Here is a 14,568-nt window from a genome sequence, read left to right as displayed (position 1 = left end):
ATGCGGTCGTGAATACAACTGAACACGTGCACAACCTGCTTGCCAATGTTTGTCATGGTGACCCATTCAAAAGATGCAGCAGAGAACAGATCCATCAAACAAAACAACTTGTCCTCACCTGACTTCTTTCTGTGCCCCATGCTTGACCATTAGGTCGATGAAGACGGACCAGAGATCTGTGCGTTTTGGGTAGCTTGTCAAGACTTTGTCAAACATTGCGTGACCCCTTTCGGTATTCCCGTAGCGAAACTCCAGTTGGGCAAATTTGGCAATCACATCCACACCTGATGATGAATGAGAAAGGTTAAAAACCTGTTGTGATATGCATAGTGCAAATATGTATTTAATTCCCTGCTGATAGGCCTGCCACGATAAAGTTTGCTGGTCAATAATTGCGCTATAAATTATCGTTGATAGTCGACAATATTGACTTTTTTGGACCATTTGTCATGTCACATTTGAACCACTAGATGGTACCTGTGTGAATTTGCCTATTGTGGCGCTCACGAAGCGGTGAGGAGGAGGTAACCCTTTATTTTGCAAGCAGAGTAACAACACAACTCACAATGAACTTCTCAACCCCAGTGAAATCGCGGGAGGTCACCACTTCACATACCAATCCTGCTCACTGTGTCATAAAAGTACAGTACAGCAAAGCTGCTGGGAAACAGGAAGTACTCCCAGTGACGCTAAACTACATAGAACATCTGTTAAGAAAAAAAAACACTGCAATAAAACCTACACACACATCCACACAGTTATGTAGTGTGTTGTTAAACTCATGTAGGGGGTCATATTTAAGTTGGACTACAGCTGAGTTGCGGCGTAAAATGCAACGTTGCTGATCGTACTTCCACACGTCCTCCTCCACTCCGCCACACAGCTCCGGAAACGCTCCAAGATATGAACCCATTCAATACCAAAGACGTTTTTCATAAATCCGAACGCCCAATCGCAACAATTCCTTTATACGTCTTTTACGGGGGGTTTTTTTGTTTTTTTTTAGGTAAAAAGGGGTGATGACGCAACTCTCCGCTAATGCATTTCATTTCAGAGCAATTTCTACCCATAAAAACGGCCACAAGGTGGCAGAAGTGCATTTGATAAGAGCTCAGCAGGGATCATGTGGATGGAAAAAAACATGACAGGAAGGAGGAAGTGAGAGAACGTGGAGGAGTGTAGCGTGCAGAAGGTTGTGCATTGTTGGGAAATTTTAATTTTCACTTTTCTCCCAATCACCCTTACTCCATGAGGTGAGCTCTTGCATGGAGAATTCTTGCTGGGTTGTTCGGGGATCAAATACTTTTTCCCCGCATTTTATAATTTGTATATCGTGCTTTTTAAAAGTCCATCTGTCTCATAAAGGTTTGGACTGTCACTAACGGGAATTAGCAGATGAATACAATGCAGCTCTACACCACTACCCATGCACATGAGAACCCACAATAATACAGATGAATACCACTTTAATTAATAACTACGGTAGATAGTACATCAAAAATGCATTGTCTGGAAATCTCTTGGCAATTGTATTGGAAAGGCACTGAAAGTTGTTAAAATATTTGGTTGGTTTTTTTTACATACTGTATTTACCTATGTAGCTTTGAAAAATATACTGTAGTTCCCTAAACATCTGTTGTGGTGTGCCTAACGCAGGCCTTACATCCTGACGTACGTGTTACCACACGCATGGGCCCCGCAGTTTTTGGGAAATGTGTTGTCCGTGGCCAGCACGTAAAGGAAGTAAGGTATCAGCGTGGTTGCAAGTGTGTTGCACTTACGGAGAAAGTGATTCGTGACACCCACGTGCTTGCCACTCGCCCTCCATCGGTAGCTTTTAGATCGTGAGTGCGGCGTGCGACTCGTGCGTGCCAAGTGTGCTTCATGTAAGGCTGTCGTGCGTTTTACTCGCTGGGGATGTACCGTGCGTGGGCATCGTACGAGGCTCGTGCAGCCCACTCACTTGGATTGCAAGATGGGCGTACTGGCCGGGCAATGTACACAATGTAAGAGTCACGCGCTCCTCCTCTGCCTTGCCCTTGCGACCAGGCTGCATGCAAGGTTTTCCTGCGTGCACGCAGAAAATAATTTGCATCCCAATTTGCTTCCTACAGGCTTTGCATGCAGGTTTGATAATCCGTGCATGTCTCTTGCGATTTTCCCCATTTTTGCACATAGCTAGAATGTAGGCGCACGTACGTCAGGATGTAAGGCTCGCTTAACATTGTGGATGCATATTTAATGATTATAAAGTTGTTTTTTTTTTTTACATCCACTATATAAACCACAGTTCGTTTGACTCACTTTCTTTGGAAGGTAGACTCTTGAGCGCCCTCTGCAGGAGGACCGTGGAAGCGTCACTCTCCCCCTGATGAAGCAGGAAGTTCCCATAGCTCAGCCATACAGCCTTATTTTGACGGAAACGCTTCACCATTGACTTATACAAGTTGTCTGCCTCCTGATCCAAACAAAGACACATGCAGGCCTTCATGTTCACATCCAGTTTCAAACATAGAAAGTACAGTTCTACACTTTGGAAAGCTTCCAGAGTGGCTGTCGGTCTACCTTGATCTTGTCAGACTTGGAGTAGATGTCAGCCAGCTGCTGATAGACCGGCATGGGCTCGCAGAACTGGAGCGCCCGCTCAAACACTTTCTTGAGGCCCTCTGCCGTGCCGTACATATTTTCCAGGTTTAGGAGGGCAACCCACACATTCAGTTTCTCCTGCTCCTCTCTGGAAAATAATTAGGGGGATTGTTGACAAATTGATTGTTGACACTATTGTTTTGCACACAATAAAAACTTTGTTGATATGACTTATTACTTTTGATAAATCAAAAAAAACTATTGAATGTTGAAGAACAACTCAAGCACTGAAAAGTGGATTTTTTTTTTCCACTGTTGCAGAAGTTTTCTTAAAATTTACATGTGGACAAAATAACACAAAGCTCGTGTCGGCAACCTACCTGAAAGAAATGGTTTTAAGCGCCCTTTCGGCCACGGCGCGGGCCTGCTCAATCTGCGTGGCCTGCAGGTGGTGAGCCATGTACTGAAGCCAGAGGAGCGAGCTGTTGGGCGAGGCCAGGAGGAGGCGCTCAAATGATGCTGCATCCTGAGGTCTGAGCTGAGGGTCCATCAGCTCAGTCTCCCGCCGCACCAGGGCTTTCTCTGCTGCCTTTTTCTCCTGCTCCAGTTCATACCGAGACTTCTTCTGAGTCTGACAAGCACCATAGAAGAATCAACAGAGAGATAAAGAGGATGGGTGGTGAGGACACATGGCGGAATTTAAACAAACAACAAATCAACAGCTGGCTCACCTCACTGCTTTCGTCTTGGTCCTCTCCATCACTGGAATCCGCATCCTTGTTTGCTGTGGCAGGCTTCAGCGAGCTCAGGCCAACATCCCAGGAAAATCCAGCTGCCACCTGCAGTCTGGAGGGTCCAGTAGAATTGGGAACCTGCTGAGGGACATGGCAGTTGAGTTGATAGGACTGAAAAGATTGAATGGCAATGATTTTGCTCACTTTTACAGCTGCAGGTTTGGGTTCTTCTTTATTTTCACCATCTTCCTCCTCTCTGAAGTAAACCTCAACCCCGCTGTCACAGTCTTCAGGGCTTGCTTTCTTCTGCTTCTTCTTTTTTGGTGGGGGGCTGTCTTTTTGGTTCTGGCAAAACAAATCCAAAATGAATGCAATATTTTTCATAACCATCATACAAAAGCACTACGGCTACAAGACGGTCTACGTGGAAAGTGGTCCCTATTATATATTTGTTTTAACTTGAAAGAAAGGCGCAAGGACGCCGTTTCATTACCTCTTCACATTCAGGCAGTGAGCGTTTGATTTTCTTTTCGAGGTCGTACTTCTTTTTCTCCTTCCCTATCAGGCGCAGTGGCAGATTGAGGGACTCTGGAAGGATGTCTGGCTTCCCAGTGTCCTTGGGGAGTAGCGACAGGTTGACTAACTTCTCTTTTTTGTCAATGCTGAAAAACAAGAGCAGACAGAGCTGCACAATTAGGCACTGTAGACGGTTTTGTGAAACACAATAATTCCCTCATGTTGGTGCTGTTCACTGTGCACGTATGTCATCTCATGCTGTAATTTTTTTAGGGTAAAAAACCCTATTTTTTATCCTTTCAAATATCTGCATTATAACTATTATAAATAACCTTCTAAAATAATGTACTTTAAACCTTTTGATTCCAGTAGAAACAATAATTTAATTATGACCTCAGCTAGCAAATAATAATAAATAATAATAATAAACAAATAATAATTGATATCCATATCATTCTAATCTTTGTATAATCAGAAATATCAAGACAGCTCTTTTTGAACTTAATGTTGTGATTAATGTGTGTAACTTATTTTGGTGTACCGTGTTCCCTCGCTACATCGTGGTTTTCACGGACTTGCGGAATTTTTTTTTACAGCGCATGAACATGTATTGTGTTCTGCATCCTGACTGCCTAAGGGAGAAGCCACGCATTGTGTCCTGCGTCCTGATTGGCTAAGGGACTGCAGACCATTGTCAATCAATCTCCTCTGTTTCTTCCTGTGCAGTACAGAATGCGTTCGGCTTGCCAAATGTACATAAATGTTTGATTGCGAGCAGTGTGACTCTGAAGTGCTGCATGTTTGCAAGTTTTATCCCCAACAAGACCCACAATGTCAAATTAAACGTTCTGCACGGGCAAAGGCACTTGCCGGTGCAAGAGGCAGAGGACGACGCAGAACCTGCGGCTGTAGGGCGCCATCACAGACGGAGAAAGGAAGGAGGAAAATACGACAACAGGAGTAACATGTTTTAACAAGGATACAAAAACGCTACATCCGAACGGCGCCAGGATGAAGAGGCATGGTCACATGAGTGGAATACGTGTCAGTCACTTAATAAATTCTTGTGTCCAACCTTGCAGGGTGATCATTAAAATTCAAACAAAGGTTTGAACTTTTTTGAGGGTGTTTAAACAAGAGAAATGTGAAAATGTTAATGCCTGTCTGAGAAAAGTGTATAAAGGCCTACACTGCATTGGCCTATGCGACTCTGTACTTCAATGGTTCATGTCATATCTCACCAACAGGACTTTTTCAGTAATGATCAATGATTTTTCCTCAACAGCCGCTCCCCTCTCCTATGGCGTGCCCCACGGTTCCATCCTTGGGCCTACCTTACTTTCACTATACATGCTACCATAAGGACCAATCATCTCCAGACAAAATATCAATTTTCATTTTCTGCTGATGATATCCAGCTCTACCGACCAGTAATGCTGAGTGACAAGAACACACCAGATCCCCTCCATAGCTGCCTGCATGACATCAAACAATATTTGTCTCAGAATTTTCTTTGTTTAAATGAAGGAAAAACAGAGTATATAGTTTTTAGTCTTGATTCACCGCACAATGAACCCAATTTTAACACTCCTACCCCTCATTTTTACTCCTGCCATGAAAAACCTTGGTGTCTAAAGTTTGATAAGCAAATAAGCAAGTTTTTTTCCACCTCAGGCTCCTGGCAAAGGTAAAGCCTTTTTATCAAGTACAGATTTTGAAAAAGCAATTCATGCTTTCATCAGATGGATGCTTGATAATTGTAATGCCCTCTCTCCTGGAGTAAATCAGTCCCTCCGCCGCAGACTCCAGTTGGTGCAGAATGCTGCTGCTCGCCTCCTCACTAATGCTCCAAAACACGCTCATATCACTCCAGTTGTCTTTTCTCTCCACTGGCTCCCGGCACAGCCTACAATCAATTTTAAAGTCCTTCTGTTTGAGTTCAAGGTCACTGACGGTCTTGCTCCAGCATACTTGGCTGAAATTTTAACTGTCCGTCACCACTCCAGGGCCCTGTCCTGAGGATGAAATACAAAAAATGGGGGAATCGTTCTTTTGGTGCCCCCAAGCTTTGGAACTCCCTCCCCCCTGCGTTATGGTCTATTACGGAGCTATGAGTTTTTAAATCTCATTTATTCAGACTGGCATTTGACACATGATGATTATATGTATTTTAGATGGGATTCTCTGCATGTATATTTATTTTGTTTTAGTTCTTATTACAACTTATTCCATCTTGTCCTTTTCTTATTTCCTATAACTTGCTTTTATTCTCATCAAGCAGCTTGGGCGCCTTTGGGATGTTGTAAGGTGCTATACAAATAAACTTTGATTTGATTTCAAGTGTATGCCGAGGGGTTTGACAGTCTTAAAATATATGTAATAATTGTAAACAAATAAAGTCGGCTACTTGGCAGATTTCACTATTTGCGGGCTATTTTGGGAGCCAATCCGCCGCCATAAACAATGGAACACTGTATTCCAACTTTTACCGAAGGATCTTTGTGGTGAGCAGCGTGTTGGGAGGCAGGTGATTGGAGAGGTCCTTGTGCTTGATAACAAAGTACTTGGTGGAATGCTGGAGTTCAGCTCTCCCCGTAATATGGTTTGACAATCTGAAAGATAAGAAAGGACATGTACGTGTGACGTCAAATTAAAATCATGCTGGCAGTGCCACTAAATTTGTGGGTGCATAGGGAACCATTGGCTGACCTTACAAAGACCCCTTGCTCACTGACAGACTTGACGTAGCCTCTGATTAATTGGCCTGCACGCAGGTCGTTAAAGGACACAACCTCTGGATCTTTTGCTGGTTTGGCCTCATCTGGGATCAACCTGGGCGAGAAGGGTGACATCAACACCACAATAAGACTGTATTTCATCTCTTACGTGTGATTTTTATTTTTTAAACAGTGTACCTCGATGGCCGTAGAGACAACTGCCACTTGCCGTTTTCACTGCCTAGAAGGTAACACCTGCAGCAGAATCACATCCAGCTCAAAATATGTAGCGTATGTGTGTCTATGTACCAAAGCCCTCTAAGCGCCAAGACAAGAAACATTGCTGAATTTAACAAGCTATTTCTGCAAATATGCTGCTCATGTAGTTCATACTTTACACCAGGAGATGACGGACATCTGTAACTTCAATCTGAGCAACATTTGTGGGCGTTTCTATGCAAAGTTTTAGACGTTTATAGACTCCGAAGCCCCTTGTGTGCGCAGCAGCGCTTCGGCTCACCATGACAGTCCAGACGCAGCATACTTGAGCCGATGCTTTGCTAAACCGTGGGGTTGCAGGAGGGGACGTGGTGGGTTGTCAAAACACCGCTAACAGTGAGTGGGTTAGCGGGATAGTAAAAAAAGAAAATGCAGAAATATCCACGTGAGACAAAAAATACATGGCTAATAGATAAATAGACCTGAGAATACATTGACCTGGACGAATGACAATATTTACAGGCTTAATAGATAGATAGATACTTTATATCTATCTATGTAATAATAGCAGTAATAGCCGTTGAGGCAGCAGTGGTGTTCCAAGAACGCGCTGTAAATGACGATGATGATGGCTGGGTTTGAGAGAGGAGGAAGCGTATCAGACATTTTGATGTATTGTAGAGACAGGGATAGGACAAATTCTGAGCCTGGTGAAGTCATAATATACAAATTAGATGACTAAATTTACTCCCATCACAAACTTTGTGACATACTTGAGATTTTTCTAATTTACAGTACGCCTTTATCTCTAACCATCTTCAAGCTGAACTGAAAAAACTCTGGCGCCTAAAGGGTTAAATAGCATGTGCATTGCATTAATACATACAGTATACTGTATAGACGTATTAGCCAAACACTCTCACTGACCTGAGCAGCTGAGCCTTGCTGAAAGCTGCCAGGGGGTTGGGCCTATACGCGTCAGAGAGATCGGTGATGGCCACAACTCCCTTGCAACCAAAGGGCAGGTTGACCATGAGGCCTACATGCTGCACCATGTCAGTAACCATCCCCAACACGACACTTCCTGCCTCCAGTTTATGAAAACCTTAAAAAAAGACAAATAGTCATGCAGCCGTTTACAATGCTTCCACTGCCTTTGAATTAGTACGACCACTATACCAAACAGAAAGATTCAGTGCTTCTTACCTGTGAGTGACAGTACAAGGTACTGAGGCTTGAGATTCACTTCGACCACTTTGGCCTTGACTGTTTGACCAAGTTTGTATATCTTCTCCGGGTGGCTAGAATCCTAACAAATGTAATTCCACAATAATTAATTGACTTAGCACCTTATTATGGCATCCTAAGCAGTACTCTTTATGTTATTTGTTTTTTTTAATCATTCTATTTCCTTAATTTGCCTCATGGTTAAGTATACAGCACCACCTATGCTTTGGCACGCACATGACTTTTTTTTAATAGCTACAGTGGTGTGAAAAAGTGTTTGCCCCTTCCTGATTTCTTTTTTTGCCTGTTTGTCACACTTAAATGTTTCAGATCATCAAACAAATAAAAATATTAGTCAATGACAACACAACTGAACACTTAATGCAGTTTTTAAAATGAAACTTTTTATTATTAAGGGAGGAAAAAAAAAAAAGAAATCATGTAGGGGGCAAACACTTGTACACACCACTGTATGCATGATCAAAGTTGAATTAATGATGTATCGTGGTGAAAGAACTTACTTTGGGGTCAGTAATCATGGCCAGCAGTTCTACTCTTCCAGTGACACAAGGATTACAGGTGAGCTCCAAAGTCTTACTGTCGGTGTGAAACTGTGAACACAAATTCAAAACTTATTTCCTTAAATCACCTCTGCTTTGCAGAACAGAATGCCAGGTGCCAAAGTGCAACCTACCTTTGAAACAAAACATGTTATTTCCTCCCCAACCTTGTAACTGCCCACTTTGTCTTTTGCTGCAACTGGCTTGAGCTCGACTTTCGCATCCAATTTGCTGGGTGGACAAAAAATGGGAAGCGATAAAAACACAGCCATGTAATTATGAAGTTGTTACAGTAGTAATGATCTTTTACGCTTGCCTGGGTACGAGTGTGAGCTCAGGGATGGTGTATGTGAATCTTGGATGGGAAAAGGGTAGGAATCTAAACAAAACAGATGGCAGAATAATTTTGAAAGTCCTGAAATGGTGACTATGAGCATATTTACATTCACTCATTATAAAAATAATGAGAAAGGCAAAATGAAGAGCAGTGACCTGTGGCCGGTGGCTTCTCGTCCTCCAATCACCCTGCCAGTGACCACACTGCCCAATTTGACAGAGGACGTAGGGAAGGATCCCGGTGACACTTCCGCAGCCTCCATCACCTCAGACACGTGCACACTGCCAGTGCTTCCATCCTCTAAAGTCACCTGAATGCTGGTAGGCTTCACAGTTCGTACTTTGCCCTGCACGATTTCTCCAAAGCAGTGACCTGCGGCGCCTTCAGAGACAGTGCGCTGCCATTTGGGTGCAGTATGCTTCGACGACACTGGAGGAAGCCCTTGCAGTTTCTCACAGGCGGGCCATTTGTGTGCAGTACGCTTCCACGACACCAGAGGAAGCCCTTGCAGTTGCTCACAGGCGGGTTCAATGACTTCAGTGGCCAAACAAATTCCAACCCACAGCTTGCTATGCTCTGAGAGGGTGACCTCATTCAGGTGGTTTTGTGTTTGAATGATGGTTAGATGAGCGGCGTTTTGTAATGAGATGACGGCAAGGTCTTTGTCGATATGCTGCACGACGCCTGTGTACCTGCCCTCTTCTGTCAGCTGTTCAAAAATAAATACACACAAGTGTTAACATTTTTTGGGGGGGGGGGTCTAGAAATTTATAAACGCAAACAACTTCCCGAGTAAGCTCAAACCCCCCCACCCCAGAGAGATGCAGCCTTGACAAACCAAAAGGGACAATTTTAAGATACTAGTGAGCCGGTCATGATAAATTTCACTGATCGATAATTGTGCGACAAATTATGGTTGATAATCAGCTTTATCGGCACTTTTTAGACCATTTCCTCATGAACTATATGCAATAATATAAACCCTTGTGTCTGGCTCGCCGCTTCCCTCAACTCACTGTAATCTTATCTTTGTTTTCCTTTTTGTTGTGAGGACCAACGACTCTCTGCTGGTGTATGATTGTCAGGAATTAAAATCCAGAACATTGTGGCAAACCTGTGCAAACGAGTACAAGGGGCCAACAAACTGCGCCCCTCGTACCTGGCTGATGTACCAGAGTTCCTGCTGCGAGAGGAGGAATTGCTTCCCAGGAAAAGGTAGATGCGGGGGGGGGGGCAAGCAGGCAGACTTGTGACGCTCAAAGCCTGGTTGGCACCTTCTCCCGCAGCGGTGTCGTTCCCACAAAATGTTACGCAGGACTATAAGGATGGTTTTTGCCGCTTCATCTCTCGGCGCAAGTTGGACATGTTCCCTTTTTTCCTCCTCACTACTTTCGAACAAATGCGACATATCGGTTTGTCTGTGTTCATGCTCTCACCATTCTGTTTAAAACCGAAATATTCCCACACTAGGGCTGAGCCACACACTGTGGCTCAGAAACCATTGCTTCTGTGCCTTCATTCATATTAGTGTATGCTGCCTCACAAAGCTAACTGCTAACCCCCCCTCTGTATGGACGCACGGTGACTGCTCACATAGCGTATCTGACATGAATGCGCCTTACCCGGCCACGGCTCTTCCCGCTATACTCTCTGGTTCTCCCAGTCACAATAGCCGTAGGTGCCGTAAGAAGCCAGTACGCCCGTCTTGCGATCGAAGTGAGTGGGCTGCACGAGCCTCGTACGATGCCAACAAACATACGTCCCCAGTGAGTGAAACGTCTGACAGCCTTACATGAAGCGCACCTTGCATGCATGAGTCACACGCCGCACTCACGATCGAAAAGCTACCGATGGAGGGCGAGCACAACGTACGACACACTTGCAACCCCTGTGATACCCAACTTCCTCTACGTGCAGGCCACGGCCAACACATTTCCCAAAAATTGTGGACACACGTACGTACGTCAGGATGTAAGGCCCTCTTTAAGTGACCCCAGCAACTAAGTGGAACTACCTTCCTCCTTACCGAAATACGACCAGAACTCTAGTCACAGGACCAAGTGGGGGGTAAGTCACCGCTGATGCACTACATTCATGATGGGGATGTCATACAACTTCATGTAAAAAAATCCCAACTACCTCTTCAACTAAGTAAAATTCCTCCAACAGCTACAGCTCATCTATGGAAGGCAACTGTCAACTGAACAAATCTATGCGTTTTGGGATATAAGCCTTATTAAAACAACTTACCGCTTTCTTTTTGGCAACCAACTTGCGAAGTAGGGACACATGGACAGTAGTAGAAAGGATGTCCACATAAAGGACAACCACAGTAACCTTTTGTCCAGGGCTCAACTGAAAACCTGCAGCAGGAAATCATGACAGCAAAGTGCAGAGGGTGTGCTCTAAGACAGACTTCCAAAATGCATCAGATTTTACAGTATTTATCCAGAACATATCAGAAAGAAGGGGGTGTAAGATGCACTTGAAATGCTGTCTAGCAAACGTTTGTTTGTTAAAGGAGGGGGAAAGAGATTCATGCATTTGCATTCTACCTGATGCAAAGAATAAACAAAAACGATTTCCCAAAAAGGGGCCAATATGCTTGGAAAGCGTGGGATTAGAAATATGCATTCTCTCAAGTACAATGTTATTAAAGCTTCAGGTCAAGACGTACCCATCACATGATGCTTTGTGGCCAGTATGGTGGCACCGACCAAATCATCTGACTTGAAGATGGCACCGTCGCCATCCTTCTCCGTATCGACCACCAACTTTAGCCTCTGGCCTATAGATAAAGCAGATAGCTGCTGGCGAAGATCACTGGGGTCTGAGGAACAACATAGATGAGGTCAGACAGTGAACCCAGACTTCACGTAAACCATAGGTCAATATACACTACATATCACCTTCAAGCACTTGATGCACATGACTGAGTCTGCATTTATTTTGCACCAAAGTGAGGCACTGCTAGCTAGCTGGCTACCGTTTATGTCGGCATTGGTGCCATTACGATACCAAGTTTCTGTATGCATTCCTAATCGCAGCTGCCTTTGGGTGAGAAGCGTGGTACACCCTGGACTGGTCATCAGTCAATAACAGGGTACATATAGACAACCAACAGAGTCTCAAGTTAACCTGACGGTGATGCATGTTATTGGACTGTGGGAGGAAACCAGCTGGCTGCGAGCTGTTAAGCACATACTCCACCATGCTGCCGACAATTCATTTAATTGCTTGTGTTTTTATATATTTTGGGGCTTATAGATGGAAGTACCTGGTAAGCTTGTTTCTCAATTAACTCATTCAATACCCAAAGACGTGGTTATACATTTTTATACATCCGAACGCCCGATCCCAACAATGTACAGTATTTATACATCTTTTACAGTACGTTGTTGAGGCTAAAGGAGGTGCTTATGCAACGCCTCACCAATGGATTAGGCTTGAGAGCACTTGTAATGTTATAAAACGGCCACTAGGTGACAGAAGTACATCATGAGCGGAAGGAGAAACACACAACAGGAAGACAAGTCCTTGCAAAAAAGGCAGCAGTTACATCATGTACCACACTATAAAAAATTACACATTGTAGGGAAATTTTAAGGCATGCGCATGCACACACACACACACACACACACACACACAATTCAGTTCCAAATGTGAAAATTGTAAACAGTATCTTTTCACAAAAAGCTGGTTTTCTCCCTTTTCTAGTCAGGAACTGGTATTTTCCTGAAACTCACCTATGTTCTACCGCTAATTACTAAAAAACAGAAAAAGGTAGAAACAAAAATGAAAGACGGGAGTCTAGTCTTTCATTTGGTAGGTTCCATGTTTATATAAGATCAGTCAAAATGGTCTAAAATGGGCGCTACTGAAGGTGTTGAAAGAGTTAATGACAGTGTTAGTTCACAAAGACAAAACACACGTACCTCTCATTGCAATCATTTCAGTCACGGCTCGTCTCTCCCGCAGAGCATTAATAAGTCGGGTTTGGACGGCTCCTTCTGGCACACTGACCTCCGAAATTTTAAGCGTGACCAGGAATCGTTTTTTGTCATCATCCAAATTAGTCACTTTAGCAATCACTGTCTGGCCCAACTGGAATGTTGTCATTACATCAGAGATGAACTCGTCTGCGATGGCCTAAAAGTGGGCAGAAGACAGAAATGAATCACACTTAGCACAACACATATACTTATGGGAATGACTCCATCGCTGCTGACGACGACCCATGGCCTACAGATTTTGGTGCAAGACCAACGATGCCGTATGGGAACTCCACAAAGACACCGTAGTCCATGATGTTCTTGATCCAGCCAATCATCTGCATTCCAACTGTGACCTCAGAGAAATCCTTAGCAACCAATCCTTCCTCCAGAGACCATATCACTGTTGGCTTCTTGGTGAGTGTCTGGCAAACTGCTAAGTAAATTAAAGCCAGCTCCACAGCAAACAATAACAGCAATAACATAAACACAGCTTTTACAGGGTCAGGCAATGTCAGGATCTTGTTCAAATTTTGGTTGCAATCAAAGCTAGGATACAATCATTTGCTTGTGCTTGAGGATGCAGACAAGGTTTGAGATGGTGTCTCCCTCCTGCAGACTCTCCCATAGCAGAGGGCAGTTGGAAATGTGATCAGAGAGGTGCATGGTGGGTAGCAGGGCACTAATCTCCTCAGGAAAGATAGACACTACCACACCATTGACCGATTTCTTCAGCACCTTGGCTTCCAGTCTCTATGACAGAGACAAAACAAAAACATTGTTAATGAGCACTGGGCAACAAATGCGTTATTTATGTTTCTGTTTTCTGTAGAACTGTAACTATTTCACGTCAAATTTGTCTTGTGTTAATATTTTTGGATGTCTGGAACAGATTATGGGGAAAATTCTCATATATTCATTTTTCATGTGACCTTTTGATGAATTAATGAAAAAAAAAAAAGGAGGTTCCACTGCATAACCAAAAATAGTTTAGAACGTCTCTTATAGTATCATACTGCATCTTTGTAGGTGCTGCCATTGTTTTGTGTGATGACTGTTCCATTCCCACGATAACTCGAATTGTGCGAAATAAAATATAATAATATCAAATAACAAATCTAAATTGTTTTTTTTGTAAATTGTCAAAACACACAAATATCAAATATTCCTGTCGTTAAACTTACCTTTCCCACCTCACAATCAAACTGAACTGCTTCTTCAGCGTCTACCTCCGCTGCAGTCTCAAATGACAGCAGCATCTTTGCATTCTCTGGCTCACACTGGAGAACCTTGGTCTTCAACACCTTTAATACCATATGGAAAAAAGCTCATTGTACTTGCTTAGTAAATACGGCAAGACGGCAGCTAAGATATTGCAATATCATTACACATTAAAGGGTCACTGACATGATTTATCAACTTAGTTTAAATATGTTCCATATTGTTTGTAATTATGTTCTACGTTGTTGTTTTTTTTTTTAAAGCGAACATTAAATTAGTAAAAATTACATTTTTGTACATGCCGGTGGCCATGTTCATCAGTCGTCAGAAAAGGGGCACTTCTCAAGTGACGTCGGCGTAGGGACATCTCTCATCTTAGCAGAGTAAACAAACACTAGAGTGAGCTCGTCGACTTCGTTCGGTATATTTTTCATCAAAATTGTAGTCATGCCAAAACGT

General features: G+C 43.4%; 1 protein-coding gene across 3 annotated transcripts in view; it reads right to left on the bottom strand.

The window, feature by feature from the left end:
- The window catches only part of pdcd11 (programmed cell death 11), a 29,225-nt gene that overhangs the window by 2,602 nt on the left and 12,055 nt on the right, over positions 1–14,568 (bottom strand). For 2 of the 3 annotated variants that reach the window (XM_054778170.1, XM_054778172.1), the window contains exons 14-35: positions 14,073–14,192; positions 13,447–13,641; positions 13,143–13,313; positions 12,832–13,045; positions 11,574–11,726; positions 11,147–11,259; positions 9,052–9,605; positions 8,876–8,938; positions 8,694–8,790; positions 8,521–8,610; positions 7,979–8,081; positions 7,700–7,877; positions 6,752–6,808; positions 6,546–6,668; positions 6,326–6,448; positions 3,814–3,982; positions 3,525–3,665; positions 3,318–3,461; positions 2,967–3,217; positions 2,566–2,734; positions 2,305–2,458; positions 119–284 (exon numbers count right to left, since the gene is read on the bottom strand). In XM_054778170.1, the coding sequence (XP_054634145.1) occupies positions 119–284; positions 2,305–2,458; positions 2,566–2,734; positions 2,967–3,217; positions 3,318–3,461; positions 3,525–3,665; positions 3,814–3,982; positions 6,326–6,448; positions 6,546–6,668; positions 6,752–6,808; positions 7,700–7,877; positions 7,979–8,081; positions 8,521–8,610; positions 8,694–8,790; positions 8,876–8,938; positions 9,052–9,605; positions 11,147–11,259; positions 11,574–11,726; positions 12,832–13,045; positions 13,143–13,313; positions 13,447–13,641; positions 14,073–14,192 (3,548 nt within the window). The remainder of the gene's footprint in view (positions 1–118; positions 285–2,304; positions 2,459–2,565; positions 2,735–2,966; positions 3,218–3,317; positions 3,462–3,524; positions 3,666–3,813; positions 3,983–6,325; positions 6,449–6,545; positions 6,669–6,751; positions 6,809–7,699; positions 7,878–7,978; positions 8,082–8,520; positions 8,611–8,693; positions 8,791–8,875; positions 8,939–9,051; positions 9,606–11,146; positions 11,260–11,573; positions 11,727–12,831; positions 13,046–13,142; positions 13,314–13,446; positions 13,642–14,072; positions 14,193–14,568) is intronic. The other variant, XM_054778173.1, reaches the window with a different exon arrangement.

Source organism: Dunckerocampus dactyliophorus, chromosome 6, assembly GCF_027744805.1.
Source record: "Dunckerocampus dactyliophorus isolate RoL2022-P2 chromosome 6, RoL_Ddac_1.1, whole genome shotgun sequence".
Taxonomy (NCBI): Eukaryota; Metazoa; Chordata; class Actinopteri; order Syngnathiformes; family Syngnathidae; genus Dunckerocampus; species Dunckerocampus dactyliophorus.
Note: the sequence above shows the minus strand (reverse complement) of the source record. Positions and strands in the feature narration are given on the sequence as shown.